Raw genomic sequence first — 23,502 nt, 5'->3', positions numbered from 1 at the left:
AGGTGCCTATAGTCCCAGCTACTTGGGAGGCTGAGGCAAGAGAATCGCCTAAGCCCAGGAGTTGGAGGCTGCTGTGAGCTGTGATGCCACGGCACTCTACCAAGGGTGATAAAGTAAGACTCTGTTTCTGAAAAAAAATGAAAGAAAGAAAGAAAGAAAGAAAGAGACCAAGCAAGTGACTTGAACTTTAGCAGGCACAGAAGTCAGCATTTTCTGCAAAGTTACAATGAGTTAGAAAGCTTAGATATGGGATGAAGACATCTGATATTTAAGGAGCATTTCTGATCAATGCATGCATACTTCTGAGTATCTCTGTAAAGGAGAAGAAATTTACTTTTATCAGCACCCACGGGGGTGGGAGTGGAGACAATGCTGATTGGCAAAGACAGAGCTTTCCCACTTCCTTTTTTCTATTCTATAAAATCCCTGCTGAAACAGTACCCAATTCCTGCCTACACTCCATGCAGGTAGACCCTGCCCTAAGGACCTGAGCTACAGTGCATCTGACTGCTGTTGGGAGAACTTCTTGCCACAACCTTCATCTTCATGCTGCTGTGGTCACTGCTCCTGGTCCTGGGTGAGTAGGATGCTGGAGCAGGACTTGGGTGAAGCTGGGACAGAATCGCCAATGCCTGGGCATTCCAGAAGTTCCCTCTGAGTGCACGTCGCTCTGCTAGGCTCTGCTAGCATGAGTGGTGGTAGTCTTCAGTTCCTAATGCAGATGGTAGTGAGCATGTTAGGGCTCCCTGGAGACATAAAGAACTATGAATGGCTTCCTTAAATACAGGCAACTTATCTCTTTGTCTAGTACCCATCTCTGCTTTGATCTCTGGCAAAATTGAAAACTTCTTAAAATTAAGACATCCAATAAATTTTCTGTTAGGGTGTATTCTGTTTCTAGCCCACATAAATCTTACTTCACCCAATCCCCACTCCCTCTCCAAGACACTCTAACTCTCTAGACTTAGATTTTGGGGACGCTTTGAGTCTTGCTAACGACAGTTGAGATCATGGCTTTGCTGTTACGCGTGACTCTCTGATATGAACCCAAACACAATGCTAGTTCTAGAAAGGGAAAGAAGACAAAAACTGTCAGTGAGGTATGACAGGATGCCTCATTTCTTTAGGTTTCCGTGTTGACCTAGATACATAAGTTATCTCAAAAAAATAAAAAAAAAAAAAACAGGACAACTTTAAAAGAAAAGGCAGGACAGGAGGCAATAAATCATGAAATTTCTTAGAATTTAATTGCAAATAACAAACTCCTGGTGATGGACAGGCCTGTGCTTATAAACTGTTTGGGGTGACCACATGAATTCTGGGTTTCACAGGAGTGTTGTTGGTGAGTGAGGGAAAGAAGGAAGCATAGAGGGAGAGAAGGAGCGAAAAAGAAATAGAATAAGGAAGGGAGGATCTAAGGAAAGAAAAAGTGATGGCGGGGGAAGGGGCAAAAAGAACAAGGGGAAAGAGAATTGGGGGAATGTTCTCAGAGGGTCGCAGCTTTCTGTAACATGTGCGAGGGCCCCTGCCCTGTGGTAATCTCTCCGACTTCTTTCCCTCACAGCTCCTGCCCCCGTCCAGTCGGGTGAGTGTCTCTTCTCTTTGCTCTTTGGATCTCTGGGAATCACACTCACTCTGCCAGGTGTAGGGTGGGAGAGGGGATGGTGCCTGTTCCAGTCTCTTAGCTGAGGACTGCCGCCATCTGGGCCAGGACCAGATGGGGAGAGCTGAGGTCTGATGCCTCGCTCACCTCGCCCTGGTCCTGGCTGGCCAGGGATGCTCCAGCATGACATTCATCTCTGCTTGGCCACCTCCCTGCTTGGTGAGCATGAAGCCTCTGCCTGACCCTTTGCTGTTGAGCTCTGGGACAGGAAAGGAGAGGACAGCTCTAGGGGGAAACTGTGCTATTGGGAGACATTCTCCAGGCTCTGGTGGCTGATATGCAAAGCCCCCTCCCCCAGAAGCACTGGAGGCCAGGGTGGAAAACATGTTTATGACAGAGGAGCCAGCGGGCTAAGATGGTGCTCTGTGTAAAACATGGACACCTGTGTCTTCTACCTGGACTGTGCCCCATCCAGCACTGAGCTGTCTTTCTTCTTCCATGAGAATTCAAATACCATGAAATAAAGAGAAAAGCTCGACTTCATGTGTGACAGGAAAGTTACATTTTCTTCTTTAGTCAAGCCTTTGAGAATGCATTCATTCTGTAATGGGCAGGGAGGTGGTGCTTGTACGCCTAGCTTGTGATTTTAAGCAATGGTGTCTTTAAATTGGTCGGGATATCTGCAGCAGATTCATGGGATCCAGTGAGCTCCTTGACAGGAGGATAAAAATGTATGCAGATGCACAATTGCACCTTCTTCTAGAGAATGGATCTGTAAGCAAATGTCAAAAGCTAAAGGCTTAGAGATCCTCAAGGATCTTAGAATCAAACACTTGTCCCATACTCAGGAAAACCTGGTGATGGCATTTCTTCTCTGTCTCTAACCCTGTCCTTAGTACCAAACTTATTCCTCAAGTATTTATTTAAGCAAGCTGATTGCATCTCTCTAGTCTTCGCTGAAAACCTTGCCCTGTCTCCATACGGAGGAAGAAAACATCTGGGGGCTTAGCACTTGTCTCTTCCTCAGTCCTGTGCCCCCACCCCCACCCCCACTGCCTCTTCTATTAGTGGAACTTTCAAAGTAGCTAAAAGGGATAGAGAAGTTGTTTTTAAACATATTTGATCACTTTTGTGCTGTTGAGAACAAAAATTTTGAGCTTGTAACTCTAATACATTATACATGTGTTATAATAGATATAGATCCTATCCTGAAAATAGTGCAAACATGGTAAAATACATATAAAAGCAGAAAATATATATTTTTCAAAACCAGAAAATTTTAAAAGGGAGAAAATGTTCCACGCATGCGTGCTTTCTCCCCCCGCTTCCTTCTGGACCCCTTAGGGGACTGTGCACACAGACCCTGTGAGAGTGGGATCTTGGGAGCTACCTCTTGTTCACAATCTCCTGGCCAGAAGAACAGCTAAGAAGACAGTCTGAATGACACCCTCCTGCCTTGTCTCTCTCCTGTTTCTGTCCATCCATGTTGGACACTGCTTTTCTGCACAGTGAGGGGCAGCAGTCCAAGCTGCAGGATTGGGATTAGACTTTTTTTCTGTTTGTTTTGCAGTTTTTGGCCAGGGCTGGGTTTGAACCCACCACCTCCGACCACCTCCGGCATATGGGGCCGGCGCCCTACTCCTTTGAACCACAGGTACCTCCCAGGATTAGACTTTTTATCAGACCAACGAACATTTTCCCTACAATCCAGCTCAATATACTTGGATTCCAAATTGAGATTTGAACTTGAATTAACACCTGAAAATTTCCTCACAAAGCCCCAGGCTGAAGGTCTGCAGTGAGCGGCTAGTTGTCCTTTGCTCTGCACAGTGGCCCCTCTGCTGCTGTGTTCCTTTCCCTGCTGGGGAAGATCCCAAATGCCAAGTTGCTCCTTAGCTCTCCCATGGCCACTGTCTTCCTGAACAGCAGACCTGCCCACACTCTTTCTCATGGAGATCTCCCAGGCCCATGCTCAAAATGATTCCCAGGAGACTCTGGAAAGAACCTTCCAGTGGGAAACTCTAGATATTGGAGAGGCAGATTCAGAGCTGATGTCTCATGGTCCAGTTTGTTTCATCCAGGGAGGTGACAAAGGGAGGGCCTTAAATTGCACCGTAGGACACAACCTCTCAGGAACTAGAGATGCAGAAAAAGTTAATCATGGCTCCCATGGGCACCAGGACATGAAGACATGGAAGTGGAATCTTTGTAAATCCACATTAGTTCAGAAAATTGTTGGCATCTGAAAAAAACGGCATCAAAATTTGTTAACAGACATAAACTAGCAGGATATCTGGGGACAAAAATGTCAGTAAGTGAATAGGGCTCACCTTTGCAGTGCAGGGAAGCTAACGGGACACGTAGGTCACAGGGCAACTGTGGAGGCACAGCCCTTGAGTGCAGAGCACTCTCTCCTGCTCTCACAGACACAACTTTCCATGACAGGGAGGGGGACAGCATTGTCACCACAGGAGTCTTTACATCTTTTGCAGACTGGCTGAGCATTGACATGCCACACACGGCCTACGAAGGAGACCAGGTGGTTATACGGTGCTCTGGGGAAGAAAATAAAGACATACGGAGACTGATGTACTACAAGGATGGGTCTCGCATATCTACTTACCACAGTGCCTCAAGCTACACCATTTCGCACGCCAGACCCAGTGACAGTGGCTCCTATTATTGTAAGGCCGATAGGAAATATTTCCTCTTCGTAGATGTGACAGAAGAAACACGATCTGTGTGGCTCAGTGTGCAAGGTGAGGGCTCACTCTGCAAATGGATGTAACCGGGAAGGAGCAGGGGCTGTGCAGGAGGACCAGGGCAATGGGCAGAGGACACCACTCTGGAGGGAGCAGTCGTGGCGGTCTGTGTGTCCTTGAGTGTGAGTCTGGGTGTCTTGCCATCTCAGCTAAGAAAACGAGGCATTTCTCAACAGGTGCACACCTCACTGACAGTGGGCTATGTCCCACTCTTCCCTCCAGAGCTGTTTCCCACACCTAGGCTGACAGCCAGACCCTCCCAGCCCACAGAAGGGAGCTCAGTGACCCTGTCCTGTGACACCCGCCTCCCTTCAGAGAGGTCAAGGACCCAGCTTCACTATTCCTTCTTCAGAGACGGCCACACCCTGGAGTCAGGCTGGAGCTCAGCAGAGCTTTGGGGCTTAACACTATGGACAGAAGACTCGGGGTACTACTGGTGTGAGGCCATGACAGCATCCCACAGTGTCTCCAGGCGGAGCCCTCAATCCTATATTCACGTGCAGAGTGAGCCAGTGGGCATGAGCCAGTGGGCAGGCGCCAGGGCTGGGGTGGGAGGGACTCCGGTTGCCCTACTCGCTATCCCTAGAGGGGGGTGTCCTGGGGGTGCTACAGTGACTGATCTGGGCTCTTTTCTATAGTGTTATCATTTCCCAGTAGCTTTGCTCTCTCTGTCAGAAAAGCAATAGCAATAATCTCTCTCCAGAGCATTCACTGTGCAACCAGCACCGAGTCTGCTCAGGGAACCAAGGCGTAAATAAGCCACTGATTCCATTTGCAAGGAGTGCCCCCTGCCCCATCCAGGGAGCACGTTTAGCTAAGTAGGGCAATGAAGGAATGAAGTCATAATGATAATAGAGATGAAAATAACAATCCTGGCACTTATAAAAGGCTTTCTAAACGCCAGGCCTGAAAAATCGCTGTGCCTGCCCAGTCCTGAAAGAGCCCCTCTCAGGTTCATAACTATCTGGAGAGAAGACATGAAAAGTGCCCATATACCGGGGTTATCCAGAGCAGTTTAACATTAGTCTTCACAGAGACGCTGTGAAATCCTACTGGGAATAGGACCTATAAAGTAGGTACCCCGATTAGCCCCACTGTACAGATGAGGAAAGTGAAAGCACAGAGCCTGAGGTAAACCAGCAGGGAGAGCCAAGTTTTACCCTGTTCACTCTCACTCCAGGGTGGGCGCTTTTAACCACACTGCTGCACCTCCTGTCTCAGCCACTCCCTGCAGAGCTCCACTGTCTGCAGCGTGAGATGCCTTATACCTGCATCTCCTGTAGGGTTTGTGAGAACTCTTTCAGGTTCCCATTTTGTGTTTGAGAAAACTGAAGGTCAGAGGTAGTAAATAGCCCCCTAAGGTCACGCGGTGAGTGAGGGGCAGCAGAGCTCTTATTGGGGTGCACCCAGCCTCCCAGCCTGTGCTGTGCCACCATTCCCACTGCCCCAGGAGATCAGGAGCAGGGTGAGATCGCAGTAAGCTGTGCTCATTAGAGCAGGGGAAAACATGTGGAGGGAGCACGGCCTGGCCCCGTGCAGGGTCCCTTAGCTTGCTCTGTTGCCACTGAAAGCACTCGGGTAAGTGAGTTGGACCATCCCCATCTGCCCTCATGTAGGTGACACTGCCCTCCACCCAGCCCTGCTCTTCTCTGCGCCAGGCCCTCACCCCCTGCCTCCTGTTCATGCAGGGATCCCTGTGTCTGGAGTGCTCATGGAGACCCAGCCCCCAGGGGGGCAGGCAATTGAAGGGGAGACACTGGTCCTCGTCTGCTCTGTGGCTGAAGGCACAGGGGACACCACATTCTCCTGGCACAGAGAGGACACGGAGAGTCTGGGGAGGAAAACTCAGCGTTCCCAGAGGGCGGAGCTGGAGATCCCTGTCGTCAGGGAGAGCCACGCGGGGGGATACTACTGCTCTGCTGACAACAGCTATGGCTCCGTGCAGAGCGGGGTAGTGAACGTCACCGTGAGAAGTAAGTGCCACTCTCTGAAATCAGCTGCCCAGTGGCTCCCAGCCAGACTCAGCCTCCAGTGGCAGCAAGGCTGAGGCTATTCCAAGGAGGTGACAAGGAACAGGGAACAGGGTGTGAAGAGGGTAAGAGGCCATTTGAGCAGAGTGGTAAGGGTGGAGGTGACACAGTGCAGTGGAGGCAGAGGGGCTGAAGTGGGGCAGGGGCCAGCACAGAGCCCAGCGGCAGCACCAGGACCCCCCTTTTTATCCCCCAGAGCCCCTCAGGAGCAGCTGCAGGGTTAGACCAGGAGTGCCCACTCCTGGAAAGAATCTGGGGCTGGAGGGGAGCTACGCAGTGAGGACATCCTTAGGGGGGCAGCTGGGTGACAAGCCCACACCTGCCTCTCTCACGACCCTCCATCTGTCTCAGTTCCAGTGTTGCGTCCTGTCCTTCGCTTCCGTGCTCCCAGCACCCTGGCCCTCCCTGGGGAGGTGGTGGAGCTTCACTGTGAAGAGCAGAGAGCTTCTCCCCCCATACTCTATAGGTTTTATCATGAAAACATCACCCTGGGGACCACCTCAGCCCCCTCTGGAGGAGGAGCGTCTTTCTTCCTCTCCTTGACTGTAAAGGACTCTGGAAACTACTCCTGTGATGCCGACAATGGCCAGGGACCCCAGCGCAGCAAGGTGGTGGCACTCAAGGTCACAGGTAGTACATGCAGGATGCCTCCTGCCAGAGGACCAAGTATACCAAGCAATGGCTTTTGGTTCCCTTCTATTGGATGTTCCTGTCCCCTGGGATTCAGACTTTATTCCATGGTCACCAGTTCTCCAAGGCTCTCCCAGATCCATGGCCCACTGCTTAGCCCTCCTGTAAATGATAATGGACACTTGAAATGGATGCTAGGTGTCAGGCACTATCCTGGGGTCATGTCGGTTTGGCTGGGGTAGGTGAGGCAGCAGAGGGGAGGAAGACGTCCCCGAGAAAAATGAGAAAAGATCTTGTACACTCCAAGCTGGCCGTGAGCTGGGACACAGCTAACCCTTGTAAATACATAGGGAAGTAGAAAAACCATGAACAAACCAGATTCTGGGATTTAAACTTTTATTAGGGTTATCTCATTTAATTTCCATACATATTCTCATTTTACAAATGAGGAAATGGAATTTAGATTAAGTAACTTGGCCAACCTCACACAACAAATAGATACAAAGATGGAACTCGGGTCAGGGCTGCTAGAATCCAGAAATTGTGCTTTTTGCCACCATGTAAATATATCATGATGATGATAAGTTTTTTTCCTTTAATCTATTACTACACAGAATTACAATGACAGATTTTTTAATATGGCACAATCACTAAGTTCTCCCTATAAACTTTTCTTAGTCATCATAGTTACAGTATATAACTTGCTAATATTTTATTTCAAATTTTTGCATCCTATTTATAAGTGAGTTTTCTTTTCTGAACTATACTCATCTACTTTTGATTTCAGGAATAGATTAACCCTAAAAGAATGGTTTTCAAAGTTTTCCATAATTTCTGCAGAAATTTAAAACAATATTAGAATTATTTGCTACTAGTCTGTGGAATTAGCCTAAACAACTTTCTGAGCCTGGTATACTTTCCCCTTTATTGTCAAATCTTTTTTATTAGTCTTCTCAAATTTTCCAACCTTTTAAAACACAATTTGGATGGTTTTACTCAAAAAGTTGGTCATTTTGTCTAGATTTTCAAGTTTATCACATAATGTTGCTTGTATTATTTAATCTAATTTTAACACAGCCTTCATATTGGTGATTATATTCTTTTCTTTTTAAAAACTTTATTCAAATTCAAATTAATATGACGGTACAACATTTAGGTTACCTTGTTCTCACTTGTAAAGTTCCATTTGTAGAAGAGCCCCTCACCCAGGGGGCGTGTTATACACCCTCACAATGCGCACGTTCACATTAGGTGATTATGTTCTTTTCATTTGTAATTTGTTTCTTTGTGTGGTCTCTTTTTTCTTTCTTTCTTTCTTTTTTTTTTCTTTTGAGATAGAGTCTTACTTTCTCACCCTCAGTAGAGTGCTGTGGCATCACAGCTCATAGCAACCTCAAACTCTTGGGCTCAAGTGATCCTCTTGCCTCAGCCTCCCAAGTAACTGGGACTACAGGCGCCTGCCACAAGGCTCGGCTATGTTTTTTTTGTTGTTGTTATTATTATTTTTGTTATTGTTTGAACCTGGCCCAGCCAGGTTTGAACCCACCAACCTCAGTGTATGTGGCCAGCACCATAACCAGTGTGCTTGCTGCAGGTGCTGAGCAGAGGTCTCTTTTTTCTTATCACATTTACCAGAGGTTTCTGTTGTATTGCTCTTTTCAAAGATCCATATTTATTTTTATTATTTTTATATTCAAATGTACTTTGTTTTTGTTTTCTAATCATTCATTTCTCTTTTATTTTCTTTCTTTCTTTTTTTTTTTTTTTTTTGAGACAGAGTCTTACTCTGTCACCCTGGGTAGCGTGCCATGGTGTCATAGTTCACAGCAACCTCAAATTCCTGCACTCAAGTAATTCTCTCACCTCAACCTCCTGAGTAGCTGAGACTACAGGCCTCCGCCACAGCGCCCAGCTAGTTTTTCTATTAGTAGAGATGGGTTTCTCACTCTTGCTCAGGCTGATCTCCCAACTCCTGAGCTTAGGCAATCCACCTGCCTTGGCCTCCAGAATGCTAAGATTACAGGCATGAGTCACTGGACCCGGCCTCTCCTTTAGTTTCAAGGTATCCTTCCCTCCATTTATTTTAAGTTTATTTTTTATTGTTCTTTCTTTAATTTATTCACAACAATGCTTATCATTTTTCATCTTTGTTTTCTAATAAATGCGTTTGAAATGGTATGTTTTTAAGTACCATTTTTACCTCATTCTTAAAAGTTTTGATGCATAACATTTTCACTTGTCTAACATTTGAAGTATGTGAAATATAGGCTTTCATTTCTTTTAAAATCTGGCATTGACAATTATAAATAGATTTTTTATATTTTTTAAAATAATTTCTGGGTCTCCTTCTCTCCTCCTCCTCCTCCCCCCCTCCCTCTCCCCCTCCTCCTCCTGCTGACAGAGTCTTATTCTGTCTACTCTGGAGCCCCCAGTCTGGACTGCGGTGATGCCATAGTAGCTCACTGCAGCTTGCCGCACTTGGGTTCAGGCAATCCTCCCGCCTCTCCAGTCTCCATCTCTAGGAAAGGTCTAATTCTTCCCTTCTCTGGTTTCTGAGCTTTTGTTGAACTCATGTGAATCATACCTTAAGTCTCCAAGTCTCCACGTCTCCATGCCCCTTTTATCTTCAGAGGAAAACCAGAGCTCTTTCTCAGGTGCCCCGAGCGAGGGCCATTGGTTGGGCGGGTCGTGTATGGGAGGTGGTGACCAAATAGCCAGAGCCAGAGCCTTAGCAAGTCCCCAAAGCCTCAGCCTCCATCAACAGCCTCTGCTAACTAACCCTGGGGACTGCCTGGACAGTACATTCCTGAACCTGCCGTCCCTCCTTGGTTTGCAGAGACGCCACCCAAAGTTCGCTTGACGAATGGTCCCCACCCCTGTGAAGGAAGGGTGGAGGTAGAACAAAAAGGTCGCTGGGGCACCGTGTGTGATGACGGCTGGGACATAAAGGACGTGGCCGTGGTGTGCCGGGAGCTGGGCTGTGGAGCACCCAAGCACACGCCTGCGGCCATGTTGTATCCACCAGTGGCAGAGGAGGCACAGCCTGTGCTCATTCAGGTCGCCCTGTGCAACGGGACGGAAGCAGCCCTGGCCGAATGCGAGCAGGTTGAGCCCTTCGACTGCGGGCATGATGAGGACGCAGGCGCAGTGTGTGAAGGTGGGTGACCGCAGCACCTGGCGTGGACCCTGTGGGCTGAACCCGCTCCAAGGCCCTTCCTCGGGCTGCCGCCTCCAACCCTCCTGACTGCTTCCTTGCCAGCGCCCTGCTCCCTTCAGCCCCACTCCGCATTCTGCCTGAGATCGTGATCAGGGTGACCCCGTTACTGCACATTAGGTCTGTCCCGAGTCAGAAAGGACTCTCCTCTGTGCTCATATTATTAGTCCTTATCTGCCATCTTAAAAGGCAAAACATTAGTATTTTAATGGCTGTGGGATGAAGTGTAAAACCAGGAAAATAATTGCAAAGCCACAGGATTATACAATGAGAGCAATTTTAATCAAGGTCATACTGCTTACATTGCTCTGTAATCTGTTCAGCTCTCCTTCACTCGCTCCCTTCAACAATTCTGTTCATCAGAATGAAGCCCTGGACTCTAATGCGGGGTGGGGGCATTGGAAAGATGCTGGGTCTGTCAAGGAAACAGGCCCCAAACTATAACGGACAAGGCTCCCTGAGGGTTGAGGTAAAATAAAGGAATTTGAGAACCACTACAGTTTTCAAAGCTTCTGTAGAGCCTATAAGTGGAGTAGACACCAGTGAGACTGTCCTCTATAGGCCCAGCCCAGCCCTGGCCTACCACAGAGGCCTCCAATGCCTTGGGCAGGAGCACCAGAACAGCCCCTCTGAGAGAGGTTCTGTAGGAGAAAAGTCTTCAGGACAAAAGGCTGCAACTTGCTCAGGGACGTAATTCAGACTTGGACATAACTCAGACTTGGGCGTTGGAAAAATCCAGGATTTGGAGCCACTGGGCAGAGCTTCCCCACTCACCGGCTGAGGGCCCAGCAAACTTCTCTGAAGCTCACTCTCTTTATCAGAAAAGTGGGGTGACATCTGGTCCAGCTTCCTCACAGAGTCAAAACAAGACCAGACAGCACATTTGCAGGGACCTTGTGTGAGGAGCAGAGTCTAGGGAGAAGTCTCTGGGGCTGATTTTGGATGGTCTAGATGAAAGGAGAAGCTGTGAGGCTCCGATGGCCTCCCCTTCACTGAGCCTCTCTTCTGGGAGATGCCAGGCATTTGTGTGGACAGTTCTTTCCTGGGTCATCCCCTCCTTACCGCTTTTTTCCCTTTTTCTCTGCAGCATCCTCACTTAGTAGTTTTTGAAGATCTGAAGACGGGAGAGCAGCAGACCTCCTATTTTCCCCCTTTTGGTCTCACAGGCCTGGATGGTCCCACAACTGAGGAGGGACTTTGATACTTTACCTGCAGCTCCTCATCCCCTGAGCAGGACTCTCTCTCTCCTGAGCTCACATCTCAATCTGCCTGCGTTACAGGAAAAACACTTCCCAAAGAAGCCAGTTGGTGAGACTGTCCCCCACCTTGGCATTGTGGCCAGGACCTTGGCTCTTCTAATCTCTCTTAGAACTGTTGTCCTGGGGATCTTAGTTAAAGTATCCCCCAGCATCTGGGGGACAAATGAGGAATAAACTGATGTGAGCTCTACATCTGGTCGAAACATGGACATATACAACAGACAAAATTAAAGAACATTGAGTGTTTACTTTGATTTCTAAGGGACTTGGGGAAAAAGTCACTTTTGAAAAATTTCTTTTGAAAATACAGTATTTTGCTAAATTACAAATGCAAAACACATTAGAAAAAGAGACAAAAAAGAAAACAAAAATCAGCCAAAATTCTAGTAAGTGACTCTTGTTAATATTCTGATACTTTGGAAAAGTTATATAAGGGAATAAAAGTAACAACATTTACATATTCTTTTTTAAATTTATTTTTATTGAAGTAAAACAGACATATATAATTTACCATCTTACCGTTTTTGTGTGTACACTTCAGTGGTAATAAATACATTTTTTCCCCCTTCATTTTCCCCTTCTCCTTTTCAGCCTCTGGTAACCACCAATCCACTCTCTATGATCATGAGATACACTTCTTCAGCTATATATTCTTTAATAAAATAAGATATATTATCAATGAATCACTGAATGAATATATATTTGAATTTATTATAGAGTAAACTGTATATTATCTTATAGTGTTATTAAATTTATTTATTTTTTTTTTTTGTAGAGACAGAGTGTCACTTTATGCCCTTCGGGTAGAGTGCCATGGCATCACACAGCTCACAGCAACTTCCAACTCCTAGGCTTAAGCGATTCTCTTGCCTCAGCCTCCCGAGTAGCTGGGATGACAGGAGCCCGCCACCATGCCCAGCTATTTTTGGTTGCAGTTCAGCCGGGGCCGGGTTTGAACCCGCCACCCTCGGTATGTGGGGCCGGCGCCTTACCGACTGAGCCACAGCCGCCACCCGTGTTATTAAATTTATTAATTTAAAAACGTTAACAGACATTCCATAGATGCAGAAAAATATATGCATGAGTACATGTCCGTATGTATGTATATGTATACCTATATTAATGTTTTTAACGTTTTTGTGTGACAGAATGTTACTCTGTCCTCCAGGATGGGTTTGAGTGATCCTGCCACTCAGCTTCTCAGCTTCCCTCCTATTCCCTAGGAGCTGGGACTACAGGCACACACCTCCTGGCCACAAGTGATCCTCCTGCCTTAGACTCCCAAAGTGCTGGGATTGCAGGCATGAGCCACAGTGCCTACATATGTATATATATATATTTTTTAACTTAAGCTGTCCTCTAAAGAAGGCAAATACTGATTCAAAAAGGCCTTTTCTGGTTTGAGGAATGCAAACCTAAGGGAAGGAAGAAGTCACATGTGCCATGATGTAACCCACCCCAAGAACCATCCCAAACTTCAAAGTTTACTTTTATAATGCCTAACCCTTGAAAAATATGTGAGTGAGTGGTTTCTTTTAGAAATCAAGAACAATTTTTGAATGTGGATGATAGGGGGAGAAGTAGAATATATATTAGATATTTATATTGAAAGATATATAACTTATTGAACACATACTATGTGCTTGATTTTACATGTTAGTTCTTTATATTGTTAGCAAAGCTTCAAAAGCAATTTTTGGTATTTTAATTGGAATTTTACTGTGGTTCTATCACAGATTAGTTTCAGAAGACATTGACATTTTTACACAGTGCAGTCCTCCAGTGCAAGGTCAATATATACTGTCTATTTTGTCTTGTTTTGTATCTCTCAGAAGTTATAAATTTTTCTCCTATAAATTCTATACATTTGTCTTTAATTTTATTTTTAGACTTTTCCTCCTATTGAAACTGTTGAATAGAGTTGTTATTCCATTATTTTTCCCCCAATATTTCAGTACACAGGATAAATACTAGGTTTTACCAATTGATTTTATATCCCGGTATTTCACAGAGTTCTTAATTATTTCCAACATTTTCAGTTAATTTCCTTAGGGTTTATAGGTATACAGTCACATCTACAGATAAAATAATTCTATTTCCTTCAACAAATATTTAGAGTATGTGCTTCTTTCTCTTCTTTAATGCTTTGGCTAGACTTTCTAGAACAATGTTAAAGGATTGTGAGTCTTGCTCAGGATCATCCAAATTTAATGGATGAGTTTCACTATTAACCAAGATGCTGAGTGTTGGTGCCACTATGGTTGCCGGCACCACATGCTGGAAACAGCAGGTACATGTACTGAAAGTACAAGCTTCCAAAAGGTGAGGCTCTCCATAGGTTCAGGAGAGCTTCAAGTAACTTCTGCCATGGCCTTTTATTGAAACAATATACAACAGATGTGGGGGGCGGGGAGGGCCCACTAACAAGGACTTCATGTTTAAGGATCTCTATGTGCTTTTTCCCCATGGTCTCGACTCCCACCCTGATGCACCACAAATGTTCAAAGTCCAACACCTGCTTACTAACGAGCAACCAATCTTATTTTGTTAGAGCTCTAAGTTGCTTGAGGCTTGTCAGGGGGCTGCAAAACATCTCCATGCCAGCCAGGAGATTGTCCTATTCCCAGAGCCTCCCTCAAGAATGGGTGACCATTCCTATAAGCCTGGTGCTCAATCTCCTACAGCCGAATTTTAATTTAAGTTATATATTTATAATATGAAGATATTATCTACTATCTAAAATTAATAAGAATTTTACTTGCTATTTAAGCAGAAGTAGATGCTGAATTTTTAAAGCATCTTCCTGGTGTCATTTTTATTCCTTTTTAACTTAACATGATGAATTATAACAAAACCTCCTAATATTGAATAATTTTTGCAACCCTACCTGGTTGTGATCTATATTAATATCCTGCCTAAACCTTATTTGATAATACCTTATGCAAAACCTTTGCATAGATTTTCATAATAAAGATTTGTCTGGGGCCTTTTTTTTTAAATTAAATCATAGCTGTGTACATTGATATATTCATGGGGCATCATTCACTAGCTTCACAGACTGTTTACCAAGTTTCACATATACCCTTGTAACATGCACCGCTGATGTAATTGTCTGGGGCCTTTTATTCTTTCTTTGAAAAGCTTTGATATCAATGATGCCATGTTGGTTTTTTATTCTTTTGGAGGTTTCTTTCTTGATGCTCAAAAAAATTAAAATACTACCAAATCTTATTTTTCTCTTGAAGATTAAAAAAATTAGTGTAAAATCATCTGACCTGAAATATTTGGAGGTATGACTCCCTAATAAGGTTCTGAATTTTGTTCATGACTATCATTCTATTTATTTAACTCTCTTGTCTCACATAAAATATAATGATTTATATTTTCCTAGAAAATCATCCATTCAACAGGCCAGACACAGTGGCTCATGCCTATAATCCTAGCACTCTGCAGGGATGGGGGTGGAGGGGGTGTCAAGGCAGGTGGATAGCTTGAGCTCTGGAGTGCAAGACCAGCATGAGCAAGAGTGAGACTATCTCTAAAACTATCTGGGTGTTATGGTGCGCGCCTGTAGTCCCGGCTACGTGGGCGGCTAAGGCAAGAGAATAACTGAAGCCCAAGAGTTTGAGGTTGCTGTGAGCTGTGATGCCCATGGCTCTCTACCGAGAGTAACAAAGTAAGACTTCATCTCAAAAAAAAAAAAAAGAAAAGAAAAGAAAGTCGTTCATTCAATGTAGATTTTCAAATGTTATGTATTTATGCATTGCCCCTTCTATCTTGATTAGGCTATTCAGTAGTGTATCTCTTTTATTTTCCATAGAAAAGCTTTTGAATTTATTCATATATTCTATTATGAAGGGGGTTGTTTATTTTATTCATTAATGTCTGCTTTTATTTAAGTGGTTTTGTTGATATTTTCCTAAGTTCTTAAGATCAATGCCTAATTCCTATATTTCCATTCTTTCTTGTTGGTACCCATTCCCAGTGTTCAATGGATTTCCCTGAGAACATATTTTAGTCATACCCCTCAGGTTTTGATATGTAGTGATTTGAATATCATTATTTTTGAGTCTGTATCAGCTTTATTTTCTCAAAGTTGATTTAAAGAGGAATTTTTAAAAATTACCTGGTGATAAGATTTCCCCGATTTTGCAATTTTTAAAACAAATAATTTGGCTGCATTTGTAATTTTGAAAGATTTTCTCTGTGACCTAAAATACCTCAGTACCATTTTTGTAGATGGTCTGTGAGTACTTTAAAGAAATTGAAGTCTCCAGTGTTCAACATGCATGTATTAGGAACTCTTTATTAATCTTATATTTCTAATCACGTGCATCTTTATTTTTACCCACTGGATCTGCTAGGTCTGCAGGTGTCGTTTGTTACTGTCACTGTGCTTTTTTCTCCTTTTGTTTCCTGCAGTCTGCATTGGGTATTTTGATGCCAGGATATTTAACTCCAAAGATTTATGAGACTTACAGACTTCTTATATATTTTAGCCTTTTCCGCTTTTGGTTGTTGCTTTTGCTTGATACAACTTCTCCTATTCTTTCACTTTTCACTTTCCTGAGCCAGTTTCCTGAGTTTTGGTTGTTACTGCATATAAAATTTTTTTTTATTTTTATTAAATGTGTTTCTCTTTTTGCTCTGTTACCTTTTCTCTTCCTTATACTCTCTCTCTCTCTCTCTTTTTTTTTTGTTTCATTTTGATTTTCTTCCTCTTGATTTTGCAACCTCAGGTGCAGGGTTACGCCCTCAATTCCTGGGTCCCTGCCTTTGTGGGTCCATACCGATTTTCTCTCTAGTATTTAACATTTATTACCATGTATTTTTACTTGTTTTTCCCATTTTCTTGCCTCCCAATCATTTTAACATATTTGGTGTGTTTGCTTTGTTTATGTCAATCATTTTCGTGAGCCTGGATTTTTAATTTATATACGGTGTTGCATTATTTTTCACTTGGCATTATTTTCTGATTTTTTCATGTTGTGTGCACATCTAGCCCGTTGCGCCTACCCATGCCAGGTTCTTCCACCACTTTCTTTTCTTTTCTTTCTTTCTTTCTTTTTTTTTTGAGACAGAGTCTCATTTTGTCACCCTCAGTAGAGTGCCATGGCATCTCAACTCACAGCCACCTTCACGTCTTGGGCTCGATCAATTCTCTTGCCTCAGCCTCCCAAGTAGCTGGGACTACACACGCCCACCACAATGCCCGGCTATTTTTAGAGACTGGGTCTTGCTCTGGCTCAGGCTGGTCTCGAACCCATGAGCTCAGGCAATCCACCTGCCTCAGCCTCCCAGAGTGCTAGGATTACCACACCCATTCCCCACTTTCCTTATCCAATGCCCCAGTGATGGACACCTAGACTATTTCCAACTTTTACTACTACAAACACCAACAAGCTTCCTTTTCCACGTCCTGTTGTAGATCTGTGTGAGAATTTCTATGTATACATACCCAAGAGAGGGATGGATGGAACAAGTAATGAATGCCACGCGGTCCCCAAATTGGACCCTTGGCATTATTTAGTGTTCAAACTTTGCCAATCAGATGCAAATAAAGAGATCCGATTTGTAGTTTGCTTTCCATTTTTCTGATTGTAAATAAGTGTAAGCATCTTTGCATGTGCTTGTTAGCTGTTTGGGTTTCCCCTTCTATGAAATAATTGTTATGTGTCCTTCGTCAGTTTTGTTAATAAAATGCCTGCTTTTTCCTTTTTTTTTTTTTCGTAGAGACAGAGTCTCACTGTACCGCCCTCAGGTAGAGTGCCATGATGTCACACGGCTCACAGCAACCTCCAGCTCTTGGGCTTAAATGATTCTCTTGCCTCAGCCTCCCGAGCAGCTGGGACTATAGGTGCCCGCCACAACGCCCAGCTCTGCTTTTTCCTTTTTATATTCAGGAGTTGCTGCTTTCTCTACATAAGTCCCTTGCTTATTTTAGACCTTGTAAACATCACCTCCCATTCCGTCCTTGGTTGTCTTTGCCCATCATGTATTTTATTGAGTTTTTTAATGCAATTAAACTCATTAGTGTTTTGTCTTTTAATTTGTGTTTTTAGAGTTTTGTTGAAAAAATTCTTCCTTACTCCAAAGTTACAATGATACCTTCCTAGACTATCTTACCTTAATTTTATAATTTTACTTTTCGTATATTATTAGATCTTTTAGGGTCCACCTTTACATGTGATATTTTTTAGGTATAATTTTTTCATACATTAATTCATTTGTCCCAGTACCATATTACTTTGTGACATCAACCTTAAGTTTTCAGACATATATGCAGAGTCTACTTGTGATCTCTCTCTTCTGTTACATTGGTTTATGTGTTTTATCTTACACATGCATCATACTGATTTAATTGCTCTAGCTCTCTAATCTATCTTAATATCTAATAATATAATATAAGGAGTGTTCTTTTTCTATCAAAGTTAACCTGGCCTTTTGTCTATTTTTATTATTCTATAAAAATTTTAGAGTATATATATTGAATTTCTGAAAAAAACAAGATGGACTTTTTGTTGGGATTTATTGAATTTGTAGAGTAATTTGTTTGTCCTTTTTTTTTTTTTTCTATAGTACAGCCTTACAGCATGCCATTTAGTAAAGGTTAATTTGATCTTTGCAGAGGTGGTGATTCCTACCACATCCCCATTCAAGTCACCAGTTTGGCCTATGCAAAAAACAGGTTTGTCTTGGAGAAAAACGATTGCAATGGCTGCTCCAGCTATGGTTTTGTTTGATAGAGCAAATCAGCTTGCTGCCAGAACCTGCCATGTGGTTTTCTGATCTGTTCTACAGAAGAAGCCTGTGGAACACAATTAACCATATTATGTGGCAGAGCCTGTGAGAAAACTTGCTAGCCCCACAGCCACTGTTACTGGTGTTAGTAGGGATGAAGGCACTAAGGGTCCTGAATTATAGCTCTGTGGAATTTATGGAATTCAGGACTCAGGACAGTTGTATAGAAGAATGTTGCTCAAAATTCCTTCAACATAAGATCCTAAATGTAAGGTCAGGGATATGAAGACTTTGGATATCAGGAATGGACTCTTTCCCTGTTCTAGCCCCTCGAGTAGATGGAGAGAAGAGAGGAGAAGTTTGTGGGAGCAGCAGGGGCCTTCTCTGACAATCCTTGTGCCTCGGTCACTTCCAGTGTCTCGCCCTCTCCTCACGCTGGGTGATCCTGGGGCCCAGGCTGACTGGTGGGAAATGGTGGGGCTTCACTATGAGGCCTGGAGAGGCTCCTCCAATCCTCTCCTATTTTACCACAAGAATGTCCCCTTGGGCTCTGCCCCTTCTGGAGGAGGAGCATCCTTCTACCTTGTGACAGCAGAGGATTCTACTGTAGAAACCACTTCTGTGAGACTGACAGTGACCTCAGGACACAATCCAGCAAGGTGGTGACATTCTTTGTTGCTGCTTGGCTGTCACAGGCCATGAGCCACAAGCCACTGACCTGATACACACTTTCCACCCTTGCAGCTCAGAACTCCTTTCTGATTCAAGAACATGAGAGAGTGTTTCTGATGAGTTAACCTGGGAGTGGATTATCCAACAAGATTTCTCAGTGCGGTGGTTCTGCTTTGTGTTCTCAGAAAGCCTCCATAAAATTATATGCTGCATTAAATGATCACGTGTACTCCTCACAATATGCATATTATGCATCCATTTAAACAATAATAATTTTTAAAAGAAAGAGAAAGCTTCTATAGCCAAACTTCCTCTGTCAGTCAGGTGTCAATGAAAGAAACAGACCCAGGAGACAGCATAAATACCATGGGAGTTATTGTAGGGATTTGACATTACACAATTGTGAGAACCTATTGAACAGTCTTCAGAAACTTGTTTGCTCTGCATGGTGGGACAGCCTGAAGTCTTCAGGGCAGGCAGGTAGGGGAAGAAAGAATAATCCAGAAGTTGCCAGCTCTGAGGATGAGCTGGAACCTGCATTGGTCTCTCGGCACCTTCAGCTGACAACCTTGGTGGTAAGGGTCCCATCATGGGGAAGAGGATGCCCTTCATCACTAAGCTAAACACAAATGATGCCAGGAGTCAGAGGAACTGGGAAAGAGCCCAGAGCTGGGGCTGCCACCAGCCGCTGCCCTCTCCACAGAGGGAGCCAGAAAGTAAACCACAAGAATGAGCTGCATGAGGGCCTCAGGTGCTGAAGGCCCCCACGAGAAACAAGAATGCATGGCTTCTGCCTTCCAAATCTTGTACAAAGTGTCTCCCATGGTCCACACTCACTGTGCGGGGCAGGGAATTCTAGGAAGCATTGTCCTAGTTGAGGTGAGTCAATCCTATGAAAATCCACCCCCTTTACCATGCTACCCCAGCCTCACCTTCCAACACACAAGGAAGCATGCTGTAATGGCCATAATTTAAAAGGTTTTAGTCCGACAGACTTGGTTTCAAAATCCAACTTTGTCAGCTGTCTTTAGGAAAATTAACACATCTTGCAGAGCCCCTCAGCTTCCTCTTATAACTCGGATGTGTTAATTCCTATTTTGTTGTAGACTTGAATGTGAAGACATAAACTTCCCTTACTAAGTATTAGTTCCCTTTCTTTTCCAGAAATTTTGGCTCTCCCAAAGGTTAGCAATGATTGAATAATAACTTTATTGTTCAATCTATACCTGTCATCCTTTCCTCCTGACAGCTTCTCAGGACGTCACCACATTCTGACAGAGCACGGCCTATTTCACGCAAGTGCCCCCTGAGCCACAGCCCTCCATCTGCAGTCCTCAAGCCCACTCCAAAAACCTGGCAAGTCTCTGTCTCATGGGCTTTTGTGCCATTCAGACTTCCCAACACGTTGGGCCTTTGCTGCCTGAGGGGACATTCACCCAGCCTGTTCCCTTTGGCCTTTCAGGGATGAATTTCTTTTTAGATTATTGGTTCTCAACTTTGCCACACATTGGAATCACCCAAGGAGTTTCAAAAAGTACTAATGCCTAGGCCTCATTCCCAAATTCTGTAGGAGTCTGGGGTTCAAAACTCTGAGCATCAAGAATTTGTACTTCCAATGAATCCCCAGGTGATTCTAATATTCAGACAAATGAAAGCCTCTGCTTCAGCCATTACGGGACCCCACAATGATTGCTGACCCGACAGGGGATGTGGTAGCCTCATTCATTATGATCCCTCTCTCTGCTACCAACACTTTTATTTTCTTCTGATCCTGGGGAAAAAATGATGGGTGAATCATACTTGGTATTTTATCTGTTTGCTAGTTGCCATAATAAAATTCCATAACCTGGCTGGCTTCTCTCACAATTCTGGAGGCTGAAAGGCCAAGATCAAGGTATTGGCTGTGTAGGTTTTGTGAAAGTTGCTAATATCATGATGGAGTCGCTGTGTCAAACCCTGACAGAAATAAATAAAGCTGGGAGACTACGAAGGGAGGGCCCTCATGCAGGTATCCCTGTAAGAACCAGCACAAAGACCCTCCGGAGGGCTCTTAACCCACGTATACTGGTAACAAGAACTTGTGCCAAGGACTTTCTAATCTGCAGTTTGCCCCAGAGTCACCAGGACAGCTCGCCAGATGCAGGGGAACACTTACTTGACACGCTACCTGCACTAACAAACTGGCATCAACTCCCACAATTTACCCCTACACCTCTTTTTGCCTTTATTTGTTCGTTCGTTTGTATGTTTGTTTGTTTATGAGACAGAGTCTCACTCTATTGCCCAGGCTAGAGTACCCTGGAGGCAGCCTAGCTCATAGCGACTTCAGACTACTAGGCTCAAGCCATTCTCTTGCCTCAGCCTCCTGAGTAGCAGGAACTACAAACCCCTGCCACAACGTTCTGCTTATTTTTCTGGTTTTAGTCAAGACAGGGGGTCTCACTCTTGCTCAGGCTGGTCTCGAACTCCTGAGTTCAAAGGGTCCTTCTGCCTGGATCTCCTACAGTGTCAGTATCACAGGTGTGAGCCACGGCTTCCGGACCCATCTTTTGCCTTTTAAAGTTTGCCCTTGCCTCGACCTCCTCAAACACACCCATAATTTACATGTGTTCCACATCGAGATGCTTTTGCTTATTCCAGATTAAACTCAGTACTATCAGAGTGCCTCTCTCTGAGTGTTATTTATATTGACAGTTTCTTCAAAGGCCTTTCTCCCTGTTTTGTCAATGGCCGTCTTCTCCCCATCTTCACAAGGTCTTCCTTTTGTGCACGTCTATGTCTTAATCTCCTCTACTTTTGTTGTTGTTTGAGACAGAGCCTCAAGCTGTTGCCCTGGGTAGAGTGCCATGGCATCACAGCTCACAGCAACCTCCAACTCCTGGGCTCAAGTGATTCTCCTGCCTCCGCCTCCCCAGTAACTGGGAGTACAGGTGCCTGCCACAACGCCCAGCTATTTTTTGGTTGCTGTGGCTGGTGCCTTAACCGCTTGAGCCACAGGCGCCGAGCCTAATCTCCTCTTCTTTTTTTTTTTTGCAGTTTTTGGCCAGGGCTGGGTTTGAACCCACCACCTCTGGCATATGGGGCTGGCGCCCTACCCCTTTGAGCCACAGGCGCCGCCCTAATCTCCTCTTCTTATCAGGATGTCAGTCATACTGGATTAGATCCCATCCTAATGACCTCATTTTAACTTAATTACCTCTTTATTTATTTATTTATTTATTTATTTTTGAGACAGAATCTCACTTTGTTGCCCTCAGTAGAGTGCTATGGCGTCACAGCTCACAGCAACCTCAAACTCTTGGGCTCAAGCGATTCTCTTGCCTCAGACTCCTGATTAGCACTTACCACAACACCCAGCTAGTTTTTTGTTGCAGTTGTCATTGTTGTTTATCTGGCCCAGGCCGGGTTTGAACCTGCCAGCCTTGGTGTATGTGTCCTGAGCCCTACCCCACTGAGCTAACTTAATTACTGCCAACTTACTTACCTCTTTTAAGACCTATCCCCCAATTCAGTCACTTTCTGAATGGACAGCAACACCCGAGTGTTTAGAGCATAAAACTCAGGCCGTAACAGGTCTCTTGTGTTATCTCTTCTTCAGCCAATGTGAAGCTCACTCATGGCCACCGCATGTCTGACTACAACAGGCTGGCCTGGTTCCCATTCCTTCCTTCCTGCAGAGACTGATTCAGCAGCCTCATCTTTCTAGTGACCTTTCTCCCATGCAGGGCTCTCACTCCAACACTACATTTGCTTTCTGCTTCTACGTTAATTCTTCCTCTAAACTTTCTACTCTCAGGAATCACATCACTATGGCTTCTAACCAAATAATTCAAAAATATGTATCTCTTTTCTCCTGGGTTCCAAGTTGTTTATTTAAAAACAACTTTATTAAGGTATAATTGACAAACAAAAATGGTATATATTTAAGGTATACAACTTGAAGTCTTGGTGTACATATATAGTGCAAAATAATCACCACAATCAAACTAATGAATCAAATCAAGCTAATGAACACACATATCACCTCACATAGTTATCATTTTGTTTTCTTTCTTCTTTATTTTGTGATTTGAACACTTAAGATCCACCCTTTCATCAAATTTAAGTAAAAACTGCAATATTGTGAACTAGAGTCACCATGCTGCTTATTAAATCTCCATCCTGAGCTTAAGGTTTAAAAGACTCTCCACCCCAGGCAATTTCTGTTCAGTCATCCCATAGTTACTTCAACTCAACCCATCTCAAAACTTCCTCTTCCACAGAAACAGTTTCCTTCCTCATATCCTATTTCTGTCCCAGATTTCAGCATTTTCTCAATTCCTCTTTCTCTGCCACCAATCAATAAAACTAGCATTTATCCTTATTACTTTATTCTAGACTCTTATAATTTTCCTTCGCCACATTTCTCCTCTCTTCCCTACATAACTGCCACCCCTAGAAAAGTGTTCCTATTAACAGGAAGGCTCAAGTTCTCTCTCTGTGGTCTCTGACATCACTGCCCTGAATAAAGCTACCTTGTTCTTGGGCAAAAAGAAGGAGAAGGGCCATTCTTAAGCAGATTCTTATTCCTCATAACTGTGCAAACAAACTG

The 23,502-nt window shown here is 44.2% G+C and overlaps 1 protein-coding gene across 1 annotated transcript; it reads left to right on the top strand.

The window, feature by feature from the left end:
- The first annotated feature begins 452 nt into the window (after positions 1–452).
- On the top strand, positions 453–12,115 carry LOC128596909 (Fc receptor-like protein 2). The gene is made up of 8 exons (XM_053606752.1): positions 453–577; positions 1,565–1,585; positions 4,096–4,362; positions 4,588–4,869; positions 6,054–6,338; positions 6,747–7,025; positions 9,862–10,182; positions 11,327–12,115. The coding sequence occupies exons 1-8, from the start codon at positions 547–549 to the stop codon at positions 11,347–11,349; spliced, it is 1,509 nt and encodes a 502-aa protein (XP_053462727.1). The 5' UTR covers positions 453–546; the 3' UTR covers positions 11,350–12,115.
- Positions 12,116–23,502: the final 11,387 nt, after the last annotated feature.

The sequence above is a fragment of the Nycticebus coucang genome, chromosome 10 (assembly GCF_027406575.1).
Source record: "Nycticebus coucang isolate mNycCou1 chromosome 10, mNycCou1.pri, whole genome shotgun sequence".
NCBI classification, from domain to species: Eukaryota; Metazoa; Chordata; class Mammalia; order Primates; family Lorisidae; genus Nycticebus; species Nycticebus coucang.
This window is presented reverse-complemented; position numbering and strand designations above follow the sequence as displayed.